The following is a 15095-nucleotide window of genomic DNA, read 5'->3' as shown; positions in this document are numbered from 1 at the left end:
TTGCATAGATGACTTCAGCATCAGTCGTCAGGAAGTACCGAATGGAGCTTTTTTCTGTAAAGAATTGAAAATATGAGGTCAGTCAAATAAAAAGCAGACGCTAGCACATTTGAGATAGCTGTAGAGTACATGTATTGTGATTATCTGAGACATATTTCAAGAGGAAATCGACTGGTGGGTCTATCGCTGGTAGAAACTTAGTGCTTCCCGGTCAAAATAAGCGTCACAGTGTTATAGGGGTGGGGCTATCGAACCAAGCCTCGCCTTTCTATTTGCCCACGTCATTTGTCCTCTAGAAACTTTTAAAGAATGGACTGTCACAATTACTTATCCTTACGGGCTCTCATCGTGTTTTTGTCGCTTCATTTCTTGTTTTGGCCTCTCGACGGTCATGAGCAAGCTGCTTCATCACGGTCTCTTGAGACAAGTACTCTCTCATTTCATGTCGTCCCCACTTGGATGGATTAAACCCGGGTTTGCGGCAACACACTTTTTGGATATGTTGCAAGCAAAGTCGAGCAGCCAGACCATGGTGTCACAGTTGATTGAGAGGCGATGCCGCAGTCAGTTCCCTTACATTGTATTCGACAGGTTTGCATGCGACGTTCCAGAGCTATGCAAAACATTGTCAAGCAAGAACTTGCGGCAGACGGTGTAAGATCAAGTCGAAGTATGATCAGCCACACGCTGCTTTGCTCAACGGTCACTGCGTAGCGGAACAGAGTACTGCCACCGATTCACCAATCAAACAAGCGCTTCACACGTTTAGAAACAAATTACGTACGCCAGCCATTCCAAGGAGGATAGACTATAAACCTAAAACCTCCACAATCAATAATTTTAAAAAGTGTAAGCATGCTACACTAACAAATATTGCCAAACAACACTCTAGGCACACATACGCATCGTGCGAAGTTTCGCTCTGCTTGTAGGGCACTTAGCAGCCAAATAGGCACCTCTAGATGTTGGTTTGAGTGGTGCTGGGACGCTTCAAAAACAAGTTCTAAGCACTTCTTTCCAGAACGTTCTATGGTGGCTCTGTTAGTTTGTTTCATATCTCATATTGTGACACAGAATAATATGCACAGCATACGCTTGTTTGCCGCAAGAGGGACGCACTTAATACCTTGGTGGTGTCTGATACACTTGTAGCGTGGACGACCTTATAACAGTTAAGAGCATGCACAAGGCCATTTACCACAAATGCGCTTTCTACCTGCATCCTAAACAAGTAAAAAAACATGAATAGAACTTTTTAATGGTTGTTGTTAGAATAATTCTATTGCGATATAATTTCCTTTAGGTTTTTCTGTCTTGTACACACGGTGCGTTTAGAGGGCAGACGACGGCTAGACGAAAGTGCGTATTTTTTATAATTTGTTGTGGAAGGTTTTCCATCGAGGCCGAGAGATTAACAACGCCCTTCTGGCCAATCCCAAACAGGTTACGGCACGGCGTTTTTTGCCGATTGAATTTGCATTCGCGCAGCTGGATTCAAACCCGCTATCCGTTCGAGCTCGAATTTATGTGAAACGCCTCGATCACTACACCGGGCCGCCCCTCGTTCTATTCAATGATCAAATAAGCATGCCTACACCTAATCATAAATTATATCCAGGTCACGCACTAGATCGTCGATTTTATCCAAAGCGTTTAACGGCGAAATAGATTCCGAAAATTTTACGTCTGTCTTCGCAACCTGACATTGAATTCATTACAATGGGCAATACACAAAGCAACGAGCCTCGTGCTGTCAAAATACTGTTAAGCATTTCCGGACGGCGGTCCATTTTACGCCCTCTGGTTTTAATAGTAGTAGCCAGTTTAAGCGATGTACCAAATTTTTACAGTGTAAAAAAAAAAATACACCCAACCTCCACCCACCTGTTTCTATATCAGCAAAACAGTAAAAAATACACAAAAAATCTAGCAGATAGAGAACATTGCCTGCGCTGGTCATGATACAAAGAATATGAGTACCAAGTCTATTATCTCCGACGTTAAATGTACTGGAATACGTATCCTCCCGCACGCTGCAGCAAGTCAGGGGTCTATGCTAAAGCGACGTGGTATGCAGTATCATAAGTAAGAGGGGTTGCTAAGAAAATGTTACTTCGAGCGACGGCTCTGACGACACAGCCCACCTTAAAGCAGCCGTGCCCTTATCACACATGCAAGATATTGACGTCGAAGCACTCAAAATACTACAAGCATTCATCGTTTCGCGTTCTGCGTTAAACGCTTATTCGCAAAGTAGATGAGTGTTTAGTTGCATTAAGTAATTTGTTAAACGCATATTGTACACCGACGTGTCAAAGGCAATCACGTTGTCCAAGACACAGGCAACCCGCAAGGTTGCACGCCGACCCGATAGACCCGATACAAAACTAAATCTGAATAGCGTTGCAGAACAGATGGGATGCAATCTAGTCAGGCTGATTCCAAAAGATTGATAGCACCTTAAAACCTTCTACAGAATCATAATCACTACGGATGCCTTGTATAAAGATCGGTCAACATGCCCTATGCCCTAACTCGACCACAGAGATGAACCACACTTTTTCTCACGATACTGTGCACACCATCTGTGGCCTCCCAAATCGCCTTTTTATTAGAATAATTATCAGACCTCATCCAGGTATGTCGCATCGTGAAAAAAAAGCATTAGCCCAATAATAAATAGATAGATGGTAAAAAATTAAAAAAAGGCATGAAAAAAATGGATCGATGGTCCTCTTTCGTAGCAATATAGCTCCCGTGCCATATCTTGTAGTGGTATTGAACCAAAACTTTGAACGCCGATAATTTTTTCACTATTACGATATATCCGATTTTATCGCTTTCTCTTGAACAGAGTAGTAGATTTATTTTTCCCGAAGGACAGGGTAGTCGATTCATAACGTCCGAAGGCTACCCTCCCCCTACACTCCTACTCGTCGCCGCGGGTGCACGTTATCGTGGGTGGATGACCGCCCACGAACGCAAATACATATGGAGTGGTGAGGCTGTTCTTCCAGGACGTCGGCATGTGCACTACAATGCAAAGTAGGATCATGATTGATGGAACTATTCGGGAACCCTGACACGTGTTTCTGTCCAGTTCCATCTCAACGGTCATCCCTCAGGACGATATGAAAAATGAAGGCTCGATGTACGTAAAATGGGGATCTTAAAGTTAACGTACACGATATACAAAGAAAGAAGAGAAAGAGATTGAATGGTCTTCAGCACGTTGACAGAGGTGGAGCCTGGCTTCCAAGTGCAGTGACGCGGCTAGAGTTGCTCGGCCTGCCTTTCAACCAATCAGGCGAAGCTTTTGATGAAAAAGTCATGGTTTACGGTGTATTTTGACCAGTAGCCGCCTTAAAGCACGTAAGAAGGCTTGGCTAAAATTCACGCAGATATCATCGCCACGACTGAGCTCCGCGATTGAGCTTCAACAGATGGGACGACTGAGCTCCACGTCCGACGCGGCCGAGGTCGCCGTCCAAGCAAGCAGCCCACTGCTTACCGTCTTCCAATAGCTGCACCACGCGTACTATAGCATTGCCTACTTATGTCTTGCAGTGTTGACTCTTGTATCGTTGTCGGTGACCAGAATTAGCTGCCGTAGCGTGGCGGCAAGGCTGATGTGGTGCTTGCTGGGCGCCCCGGGCCTTGTGTCGCATGTGGTAAGACCCTCGAAAATGCATCACGAGCCATATATCCGTTTTCGAGAGGCATACGCCAAAGTCTCTGAAATTCGATGAATCGCGCGCGTAAGCTCCCATATGAAATGCACCAAGCCAAAATGAATCGCCTTATCCCCGGCATAACGTTACCGGTCAAAGCCACTGCATACGACGCAACTGTAACACCCTATCCAAGGGACTTATAGGACAGCTTTATGGGAATAGGAGCTGAGCCCAATTCACTACAAATATCAATAGCCGCAAGAAGAGATTGGAATATCGCCGCCAGGTCCCATTTTTGATCCGACCATAGATCCCCAAGAGATGGGCCCACGGCCAGAGAATCGCTGTCGTGCCGTTCCCAAGAAGTTGAAGAGGTTTTGTGCGCAAGGCTGAGCGCTCCAGAAGCTCAAGATATGGATGTACCTTGCTTTCTCACGGCGACATATGCCGCATCTGCGCGGCAACCAAGGCCCCAAGCTTAGTCTCTCTATGGTGGTTTCCAGCTTGGTGCGCCTCGAAGAAGGCGCTCGGTGGCTGGCGTCATCATTGACGAGTCCGACATTGTCCGCACGCTTGCCCGGCCCCGACGAGCGACAGGATCAGCTGGCGCACGCGATGGTGGCCATCGGGCGTGCGACGCCACCGTAGCTTCGATTACCTTTAGCCAAGACGCGGACACCCATCGCATCTACACTTCGACAGCGAGCATCGCACACGCAACCGCACTGCGGTCACTCGGTCGCTATACCAGCATACATGAGCAGCAGCCCAAGAGCGCGCTCAGGATTCTACCTACTCATACCAAGAGCACTGGCGATTTACCAACACGCAGTATCTAGCGCCCCTGTCATTTGCGTCCCTGGCGCTCGTGGGTGAGTGCGATACGGTCCGTTTTCCCTACCCGTCTCGGCACCCAATGCTCGGCACCTTTGTTTTTGCTCAACTGGCGCGCCAACTTCACTTCGCTCTGTGTCTGTCTACATCTATGTCTACATCTACACGTTCGGCTCCGGGACCTCTGTGTAGCACGACGAGGGTGCACTTGCCTTGGGCATTGACCTGCTCGACTACGCCGACAAGTTTTCCCAACAATGCGACGTCATCAGTACCGCAGCTCACATGACGTTCACTGTTTTTGTTTTCTTTTTACCCCTCGCGACGGCAGCCTTCGACGTCGCTGGCGCCGTCGCAGCCGTTACAAGCTTTCTGGGCGCAGACTCGCGACCCAAGTCACGGCCAGCACGGCAAGCCACCTGGCGATGGCAATACGACAGGCCATCGAAGGTCGCAGTCAAGGATCGAAGGTCGCAGTCAAGGCGGCAGTCAAAGCCACGCCGACCAAGCACACTCATCAATTCCGCCAGACGCTCGAACTGCGCCTCTTTTGATGACGGCGAGTCCCTATACAAGCCCGCGCAAATTGTCGAAGCTCGGGTGCCAGAGCTCAGTAATGTACAAACGGTGCACCGGTGTTGACGGGTGGCTGCGCATTCACACGGTCGCGATGGCTCTCACCAACACCGCCCGGCGGCGCGCTGGGCGGCTTTGAGGGCGGACTTGGAGCTGTGAAGCTGCCAAGGTGGGTACTCGTGCGTCCCACCTTAGACAAATCAAGCATCTATATCCTCTCGGTTCGACAACAGCGCCGGCACCAGCGACTCTGTCGTCTCGGCGTAATCAACCAACCGAAACTGGCCCTGTGGGCACTTATTGGCGAGGCCAAGCTACTCGCCATTCGGACTGTCAAGGCATCTTCGAACACGACCGGGGCACGCGGTGACTTGAATTTACGTCTTCGGGCGCGACCGAGTTATTCGCCACTCGGACTGGGCGTATTCGGACGCAATCGGGGCACGCGGTGACTCGTGTTTACGTCTTCTGGCGCAGCCGAGTTATTCGCCACTCGGACTGTCAAGGCGTCTTCGGACGTGATTGAGGCAAACGCTTCTTGGTTTGCGTGCATCTTCACACGAGTGGAGAGTGGTACGATGACATGCTGTCAAGCATGATTGTCAAGATCCGACTGGATGGTTCTGATGCCAACGTCAATGGGAAGGGACAACACCGCACCTCCTGCGTGTGAAGCAGGACTGAAGCAGGAATCAACCGACTGGATAAAGGACTGTCGACTAGGTGCCATCTGCATCTTGACAACGGTGATATCCGGGTCGAGGATAGTGTGCCGCCCGAGTTTAGGTGTACACGATGGTTGACATTTCGTGGTTGATTTAGTCGAGACTCGACTAAACCAACCACGAGGCGCGTCTACCTCTGGAGTTAAAGCAAGACCGGCGCGCTCAGCGTTTTGGTGAACGCCTCAAGCGTTCTTCGCTGGCGAAGGCAGTGTCGAGCTGCGAGTCTCAGTTTGGCAGCTGGCAGCTGGCAGCGGCAGCGGCAGCGGAAGCGCGGTTGCACCCCAATCTTTGTGGTCGTACTGGTGCGCGAGTGTCGCTGGTAGAGCACCGCCCCAGCAAACGACGCTCCCCTACGAGCTCAGCTCGCTCGTCATGGTTCACCCGCGGCGTGCCGCGGTCCCCTGGTTCTACCTGCCGGCACCACGCCAATCTGCACGGACGATTTTTCAGAGAAGGATCGATGCGGTAGCTGCTGCCCACTCGGCCTCGAAAAGATGTGCCTCCAACTTCTCTCGGTCGGCGGACGTCTCTCATCCACGTCTTGTCTTTTTCGAGCGGCGAGTCGTTCAAACATTCACACTTCCGCAAGGACGTCTTACCACTGCTCTCGTGGCTAAGCTTGGCCGACTTAGCAGCGGGCATCACTTGGTCACGGGCAGAGGTACACAACCTGGTTACATGCGGCAGCTCCAACGAGCGCGGACGTGATGGGCACATCGGGCGACACTGCTGCAGTTTTTCTCGACACCTGCGGGGTTGTGCAGCTGACAGCAACCATTTTTGGGTTGGCGCTACACGTATCGGCATCAGTCTCTCGGCTCCCACCGGCTAGTGCGGCTTCACCGACGGATTCCGCGTAGTCGGCAACGCGATCACGCGGCTCGTCTAAGGCGTATCTCTGAGCAACATCATTTCCAGCACAACTCGGCTCACGCTCCCCCTTTGGGTGCTTCAACTACAAGTGTGCATCGACGAATGTATTCTCATCGAGCTCGCGTCAAGCAACATATGCTCGTAACACTGGAACCAAAACGTCGTCAACGAGATGGCGACCATCCATGATCCGTCACGTTTTCTGGGCCAGCGACCTCATTCGGAACCTCGAGTTTGGTGTCGTCTCTTTGCTCACCGGAAAAATTGGCGCGCGCCCATGCGTGTTCACGCTCACAGCCGATCCGCACCGCGTTTTGTGGAGCACGGAACTTTGCCCGCGCACGGCCGCTCACCAAGACCAACACAGCTTTCTACTGGGCGCTCGCTTATTTTGGCCTCGTGCAGGCTCCAGTTCTCCGCCCGAGCTGACCTCGACGTACTGGACGCGACTTTTTCGGTGGCGCACTTCGAGCACGTCCCACGTACGTCGTTGGCAACTCCTCCCGGTCATCTACACGCTAAAGATGGACGCCGCCGCTGTCGGCATCGCCATCATTGACCATTGGCACGGTTTATTCGACTTGCTGACGTGGAAGAGGAAGCTAGCAAGGCAACGGCGATGCAAGCTGATGTCGACACATCCATGAACACCCGCGAACGCTTGGGTGTTGATCTCACGGCGTGAGAGTGGAGAAAAGAATTGCGGGACCCTTCAGCACCTCAACCGTCAACATCGAGGTGCTGGCCATCAACACCACTGCACTCGCGTGGCAACTTGACGTTCTCTGCGGCATTGTCCAGTGGTGTATGGTATCAACATCGCGTCACTTCGGCGGCGCAAGCAGTGCACTGGCTCCGGGTCTCGACACGTCACAGTCCGGGACGTAGCAACTCGCTCCTAGACACAGCCGTCGCCACGACATACGTCAACATGAAAGACCCACACGGCTTCGTGGGCAGACACACCGAATACAGCACGCCTGCGCTGAAAGTACCGAGCACTCGACAAAACGCGCAGCAGCCTTGGCTGTTATCTTGGTCAAGATACGAGCAGCGGTCAGCATACATACACGTCTGGCGCGAATGGACAACCTTCCTGGAGCTCGGCGCGGCCCTGCGCACCTTCGCAAGTGAGCTCACTCAGCGGTCCATCACAACAACCAAGCAGCGCCGTTATTTGACGGAGCTTGTCCAGATCCCGCGTCCACATCTTGAAGCCCTGCGTCGGAAAAGAAGGACGCGCACGCGCTGCGGATGGAACGCGATCGTCTCCTTGCGCTTGCCGAAATAGTCACTGCACTGCGCCTTACACTGCTCGCCGAAGGTCGCCGCGTAGCGCTCGACTAGAGAAGAAGCTCGATCTTTTGCTCGGTTGTCACCTTTTCTTTGCGCTCGACCGAGATGGCTCCTTCCCGATCTCCAACCGCATCTCGAGGTCAATATTCTCCATCCCGAGCTTTGCCATCGGATCTCGTTGCTGGATGTGCACGCGTTGTCACCGGCAGAAGCGGCCAATCTCATTCGCTGAGGTGCGAGCATGCCTCGACCCTCATCATGCCAAGCTCCTGAGTCATATGCATTCGAAATCGACGACGCAAAGTCTCTTGACGTCAAGGATCAAACAAACGCTCAAGCACCAAGAAGACATCAAGCCATCAACCACACCACAACAACATCTCGCACAGTACCAACAGCATCGCGCGAGATCAGGAATGTAGCTGCGGCGTGCCAAAAAGACCCAAGCAACTACTCGACGCACGAGCTCCGCAACGGCGGTGCTGCGGCCTTATGTCGTGGCAGCATGCCAGACCTCGCCCTCCCGGCAAGAAGTCACCAGACGCACTCACGAAACACACCAGCATCAACGAACAACCTCTCACCGACCTCACAACTCGATTGGCCCCAACCGCATGGCGTCATCTCTGGGGGACCGCCTCGCCCACCTCTGGCATGGCGGACACCAACACGGTTGTTGGCCCCGAGTAGCTCGGTCTTGATTGAGGAATTTCCCGAACAATCGGCATCCATTTGTTGCGAGATGTGCCGAATATAATACTGTTTGAATTCGGCATATGCCGGATGCGTGCAGTTTGTGGCATCGCGCAGATTGCGGTGACGAAGGCAAGATGGAAAAGAGCGTCAAGAGCAAGGGAGGTATCGACGTGTCGGCCGCCGACGAGCGCGACTACCGCCACATCGAGCTTCCAAACGGTCTCTGCGCGCTGCTAGTCTCGGACAAGGATGCCGAAAAGTCGGCTGCGGCCATGGATGTACGCGTCGGCCATCAGAGCGACCCGGACGACCTCTTGGGCCTCGCGCATTTTCTCGAGCACATGCTCTTTATGGGCACGGAGAAGTACCCGGACGAGAACTCGTACTCCCAGTTTCTGAGCTCGCACGGTGGCAGCTCGAATGCGTACACGAGTGGCACAGACACCAACTACTACTTTGACGTGCGGCCTACGTACTTCCACGAAGCTCTCGACCGCTTTGCGCAGTTCTTCATCTCCCCACTCTTCACGCCTGGCGCCACAGAGCGCGAGATGAACGCGGTCAACTCGGAGAACAACAAGAACCTCCAAAACGATGCTTGGCGTCTTGATCAGGTCGTCAAGCACACGAGCAACTCAAAGCACCCGTACCACAAGTTTGGGACCGGCAACCTTGTGACGCTTGGTACGCGCGCGAAGGAAGATGTCCGCGCTGAGCTTATGGCGTTCCACGCAACGTTCTACTCGGCACGCATCATGAAGCTCGCAGTTGTCGCAAAGGAAGACCTCGACACTCTCGAAGGCTGGGTGCGCGCGCTCTTTAGCCCTATCGCGGACACGGGCTCCAAGACGTTCAAGTACGACGGCGTACCATTCGAGACGCCTCAGCTTCAGCGCCGTCTGCGCGTGATGCCCGTCAAGGACCTGCGCACGATCGAGGTCGCTTGGCCGTTGCCGCCCATGCGCCATGCGTACTTGGAGAAACCGACGAGCATTCTCTCGCACCTTCTTGGTCACGAAGGCCCAGGCTCGCTTCTGTCGTACCTCAAAGGCCAGAAGTGGGTCAACGAGCTCTCGGCGGGACTCATGAAGGACCACGACGACTGGTCGCTTTTCTGCGTCGAGGTCGAGGCAACAGACGTAGGCATTGTGCACACTGACGACATTGTGTTTGCAATCTACCAGTACCTCGCATTGCTGACGTCGTCGCCGATCGAGCGCTGGGTCTTTGACGAGGCCAAGAACATTGCCCTCATGAACTTTCGATTCCGGAGCAAGGAGACGCCGATGCACTACGCAACTTCACTCGCAACCAAGATGCAGACCCTACCGGTTCAGCACATTGTCGCGGGGAGCTATCTCTTGTACGACTTCAATCCGACCAAGGTGCATGACGTTCTTCGCCTTCTCACGCCTGCGCAAATGCGCCTTACGGTCGTGAGCAAGACATTTGCCAACTCGACGTCGCTTGTGGAGCCGTGGTACGAAACGCACTACAGCAATGACGCGCTGGAACCGACGCTCGTGCGTCGCTGGTCTGCACCGACGCCCAACGCGGCGTTTGTGCTTCCGCACCCGAACGCGTTCATCCCAAAGAACTTTGACCTGGTCTCGACGCCGACGCCATCGCTGACGCCGGTCCTCTTGCGCGACGATGCGCTCGGGCGTCTCTGGGTCAAGACGGACACGACGTTCCTCAAGCCGAAACTCAACATTTGCATGACGCTGCAGTCGCCGATGATTTACGTGTCACCTACTACCGCTGTTCTCACCGACATGTTTGTGCGTGCCGTCAAAGACAAGCTGACGGAGATCACGTACGACGCCGAGCTTGCGGGCATGCGCTACTCGATGTCGTTCAGCTCCAAGGCGTTGGAGCTGTACGGCGGCGGCTACAGCGACAAACTCCCGGCGCTCTTGACAGCCATCGTGCAGACAATGACGAGCCTCGAAATTGACGACGAGACGTTTACGCGTATCCATGACAAGACGAAGCGCAGTTACGATAACTTTGAGCGCGAAGACCCGTACAAGCACGCGCTCTACTTCAGCACGTGTGTGCTCGAGGCAACGAAGTGGACGGTCGCGGAGAAGGCCGCGGCCATCGCCCACGTGACCATGGCCGATTTGCGCCATCACGCGGCGACACTCTTCCGCCAAGCGTATGTCGAAAGCTACTTCCACGGCAACGTCGACGCCACGTCCGCGGTCGCTTGGCTCGACGCAATCCTTGCGCCAATGCATTCTCGCCCGCTCGTATCGGCGCAGCGCCAAAAGATCCGCGCTGTGCAACTTTGCCGCGGCCATGACGCCGTCTTTGCTGTTCCGGAGCTAAATCCGGAGAGCGTCAACTCGGGCGTACACACCATGTTCCAGCTCGGGCTCGAGTCGACGCGTCTCCGCGCGCTGAACGAGGTCTTTGCGCAGCTAGCGAAAGAGCCGTGCTTCAACCAGCTGCGCACGATCGAGCAGCTCGGCTACATCGTGTTCTCGAGTACCCACCGCGCGCACGGTGTCGAGTACTACCGGCTCATCGTACAGTCCGACGTCGCGCCGCCCGCGTACGTTGAAGCCAGCATTGACGCCTTCTTGTTGTCGATGCACGCTGCTATTCTAAACCTTTCGGCGACCGAGTTTGTAAAAAACTTGAACGCAGTCGTCGACACGCTTCTTGAAAAGCCCAAGACCGCGTCCGAAGAGTGCTCTCGCTTCTGGGAAGAAATCTCTGCCGAGACTTACAGCTTCTCGCGCCGCGCCGATGTGGCGGCGGCAGTCAAGACGCTCACCGTCGCCGACGTCGTCGCCTTCTTGGACGAATACATCCTTGGCGAGCTTCGCGTCAAGTTTAGCGTACACATGCTTGGGAAGCATCATGCCGTTGAGCTGCCTGCTGCGACGACGGCACCACTGTTTGCTGCGACCGACCTTACAGCCACTGTTGCGTCTCTCGTGCTTGACCAGTCCTTGACCCCAGGGCGCCGTTCGCATGTGATCCGCGACATCAACCGCTTCAAGCACGCCCTTCCTCTCTTCCCGGAGCGCCCGTCAACGCACATTTCCGTGCATGTCGTCTCGGAACCTTGAAGCCACTCGCAGACGTAAACGACTCGCAGGATACATACAATACTCTTCCGTCTCGATTACATGTCGCCTTGGTTTTCTTTCCGCTTACTTCAACGCCGCGTACATCACCTTGATGTCAGCCTCGAAGCGGGCCTTGAGCTGCGGACGCTTGAGCTTGAAAGTTGGCGTAATGAGCCCGTTCTCGACGCTAAAGATTTCGGCGTGGAGCATAACGTCTTTGACGCATTCGAAGCCGTTGAGCTTGCCCTCCTTGGCCACGTCAGCCATCGACGCAAGCACAGCAGCCTTGAGGTCCGGTCGCTTGACCATCGCGTCGAGGTTGGTGCCGTCGCTGATGCCTTTAGACGCCGCCCAGGCTTGGACCGCTTCTGGGTCTGGCACGATAATGGCCACGACGCAGCTCTGGAGTGAGTCGCCGTAGAGAAAGATTTGACCCACAAATGGCGACTTGGCGTAGATGTTTTCGATCTTCTCAGCCGCAATGTACTCGCCCTGCGCGAGCTTGAAGATGTTCTTCTTGCGGTCGATAAGGCTCAGCGTCCCATCGGCGTTCCAGCAGCCAATGTCGCCCGTCGCGAACCAGCCGTCGTCCGTCAGGCACTCGGCCGTCTTCTCCTGGTCCTTGTAGTACCCCGTAAAGAGGTTCGGGCCGCGGACCCAAACCTCACCGCGAGGGCGCGGCTTGTCGGCACTCGTGTAGTTCATCTCGGGCACGTCGGCGAGGCGAATCTGAAGGTTGGGCAGTGGCATGCCCACGTGAGCGCCCGTCGGGATCTCGGGAATCGAGAGCGTCAGCGCGGCCGTCGTCTCCGTGAGGCCGTAACCTTCTTCGACGCGGCAAGAGAAAGCGATCTTGAGGAACTCTTTGACGTTGGCCGCCAAAGGTGCCGAGCCAGAGACGATGAGCTTCACGCGACCACCGAGGACAGCGCGAATTTTCTCAAACACAAGCGTGTCCCAGAGCGCGTGCGTGTTGGAGCCCGCGGCAAGCCCTTGGCGCTTTGACTCGTATGCGTAGTCAAAGAGCATCTTCTTGAAGCCACCAGAGGCGTTCACGCCTTGGATGATCTTGTCGTAGACGCGATTGAAGAGGCGCGGCACCGACACGAAGAGCGCTGGCTTGAGCTCCGCCATGTCGTCCATGAGATGGAGGACATCTCCTTGGTAGAAACCGATAGATGCACCGGCGCGCGTGACAGTTGCCTATCAGAAAATGAGCACGATGATGTGTGTTGCGAGATGCGGCTCACCAAGACGACGCGCTCAAACACATGAGGCAGAGGAAGGTACGACAAGTGCGTGAACGACGGGTCCGCCGACAAGCGGTGAAGCATGGACATGGCCGTCGTTGCAAAGTTTCGCTGCGTCAGAATCGCACCCTTCGGGTCGCCCGTTGTCCCCGAGGTATAGCACACCGTGGCAATTTCGTGCGCCTTGGCGGGTTCTTCCGCAACTAAAGACATGGGTAAGCGAGGGTCACTGTACTAGACCGCGACGTACTTGTAGCATCCGGCACCGACTCGAGCTCGCTCAACGTGAGGAGCTGCACACCCAGGCCTTCAGCCTCGGCCCGCTGACGGCTGCTGATCTGCAGTCAGAGACACAATGAATGGCAAGAAAGCATAGGAGTCACAAGTGCGACGACAACGTACGGAAGCATCCAGGCTGACAATGTAGTCGAGAGACGGGCACTGCCCCTTGACCGCAAGCACGTTCGAGACGAGATCACCGGAGCACATCATGACACGCATTGTGGTGTGGTTGACAATGAACGGGATGACGTCCGGACCAAGCGTATCGTACAGCGGAACAAGCACAAAGTTGTTGCGGTTGCAAGCCATTTCCGTCAAGACCCACTCGGCCCGGTTCTTGGAGAAGATACCGAGCATGTCTTGGCGGGCAAGCTTCAAGTGGTTGCGCAAGCCCGTCGCGATGCGCGCGGCGCGGTCGTGGGACTCTTGATAGGAGACCCACGTGTATGGGCCGGCCTTGCCATTGGCGTCGCGCGACCGCGTGCCGAGGTACGGTGAGTTGGGCGACTGCGCCATGCCCACCTTGAAGTTCGCCCAGAGGTTCGCGATCTCGTCCGGCACGGGGAAGCTGTCAGCGCTGACGCGGATGCCGCCAAAGCCGGGCTGGACCGTCCCGGGGATCTCGTGCGAGAAGACGCGGCTCGGCACAGATTCGGCGCCGCCCATGACACGTGCAATCGAAAAATGCTCAGCATCGCACACGTCACGCATTCAATTCGCTTGGTACGTAAGCATACAAAGCACAAGTCAATATTAAATTATTTGGCTTGAACCCCATCCTGCTCGTGGCGATCGCATTTTATTTGCAAGTCGATACAAACATGCATATAAAATTGAGTTGTGGTATTTAATGCTAAGGATACCGCTGCGATCTTATTGGGCAAAGGCTGTTGATGGCGCTGTTTCGTAAGCAGTTGGGGTTGAAGTTGGCCGACTGACCACGGCGCCTTCCAGTCGCTTGGCGGTAGATTGCGCTGGCGGCGACGACGCTCGAGGCATGATTCAAGACTATCGAAATAGTGCATCTTGCTCTAAAGCACGGCGAAATCGAATTGAGCGCGCATTGGACAGCTGAAGAAATCGCGTCGATTGCATCATCCCCCGTCCAAGCGAGATGTTCCTGCGATCTGGTCGGACAACCTCTCCGGAGAATGGTCAGCGTTGTCGGCGACTGCGCCAACCATGTACTTTAGCACTAACGGTAGCTGATAAATGCAAAATGTTGTCGATTCCAGTGGCACAGGAATGGAATCTGACGATGGACCAGTGGGTGGATACGAAAAATGTGTGGCTACAATGACCCACCCAAGTCGCGGATCGTGTTGAGGACTCGGATGATGATGCTGCCACAGCAAACTTCAACATGATTGCATTAGCACTTGTGTAGCGTGACAGCAAGTCCATTCGAACGAGATGCCATTGTGTTGTTGTTGGCACAATGTCCAAGCTGGACACCAGCCGCCATAATGCCTCCGCTCGCTTCGCTCGATTAACATAAGGACGGCACGGTGGAGAGCTCCGTCGTTGCATTTACACGTTCAAGCATGTCAAAAGTCGTTCGAGATCGGATGACGCGTGCTCCACGGTGACGCGCTCTCGCCACAGCTCTTTGTCCTCGCACTCGGACCGATAGGTACTGCTCTGGTCGCAAGGTCACCTGGGAGTCACGATCAATGTGTCATCAGCTGCTTTGCAGATACGCAGCTCGTCGCCCTTGACGCGCCGTCTTTGGCCTGCCAACTCGATTTCGTCGACACATATTGTTTTTATTCAGGCTTCAAGCAGATGCGGCACACCAACAATGGG

The 15095-nt window shown here is 54.3% G+C and overlaps 2 protein-coding genes across 2 annotated transcripts; one reads left to right on the top strand and one right to left on the bottom strand.

The window, feature by feature from the left end:
- Window positions 1–8808: 8808 nt before the first annotated feature.
- On the top strand, window positions 8809–11757 carry SDRG_17125 (hypothetical protein; the record flags this gene model as incomplete). Its single annotated transcript, XM_008623360.1, has 1 exon — window positions 8809–11757. The coding sequence occupies one exon, from the start codon at window positions 8809–8811 to the stop codon at window positions 11755–11757; it is 2949 nt and encodes a 982-aa protein (XP_008621582.1).
- Window positions 11758–11780: 23 nt separating this feature from the next.
- On the bottom strand, window positions 11781–14015 carry SDRG_17124 (hypothetical protein). The gene is made up of 4 exons (XM_008623359.1): window positions 13410–14015; window positions 13258–13345; window positions 13008–13210; window positions 11781–12960 (listed from the first exon to the last, which is right to left on the bottom strand). The coding sequence occupies exons 1-4, from the start codon at window positions 13998–14000 to the stop codon at window positions 11842–11844; spliced, it is 2001 nt and encodes a 666-aa protein (XP_008621581.1). The 5' UTR covers window positions 14001–14015; the 3' UTR covers window positions 11781–11841.
- Window positions 14016–15095: the final 1080 nt, after the last annotated feature.

The sequence above is a fragment of the Saprolegnia diclina genome (genome assembly GCF_000281045.1).
Source record: "Saprolegnia diclina VS20 unplaced genomic scaffold supercont1.200, whole genome shotgun sequence".
NCBI classification, from domain to species: domain Eukaryota; phylum Oomycota; class Saprolegniomycetes; order Saprolegniales; family Saprolegniaceae; genus Saprolegnia; species Saprolegnia diclina.
This window is presented reverse-complemented; position numbering and strand designations above follow the sequence as displayed.

Bases quoted from the DNA above. Each gene is read 5' to 3' on its own strand.
- SDRG_17124 (XM_008623359.1), bottom strand. From the start codon at position 14,000: ATGCGTGACGTGTGCGATGCTGAGCATTTTTCGATTGCACGTGTCATG. The intron at 13,346-13,409 runs GTACGTTGTCGT...CTCTGACTGCAG, and splicing joins TTGTCAGCCTGGATGCTTCC to ATCAGCAGCCGTCAGCGGGC. The intron at 12,961-13,007 runs GTGAGCCGCATC...ATTTTCTGATAG, and splicing joins TGTTTGAGCGCGTCGTCTTG to GCAACTGTCACGCGCGCCGG.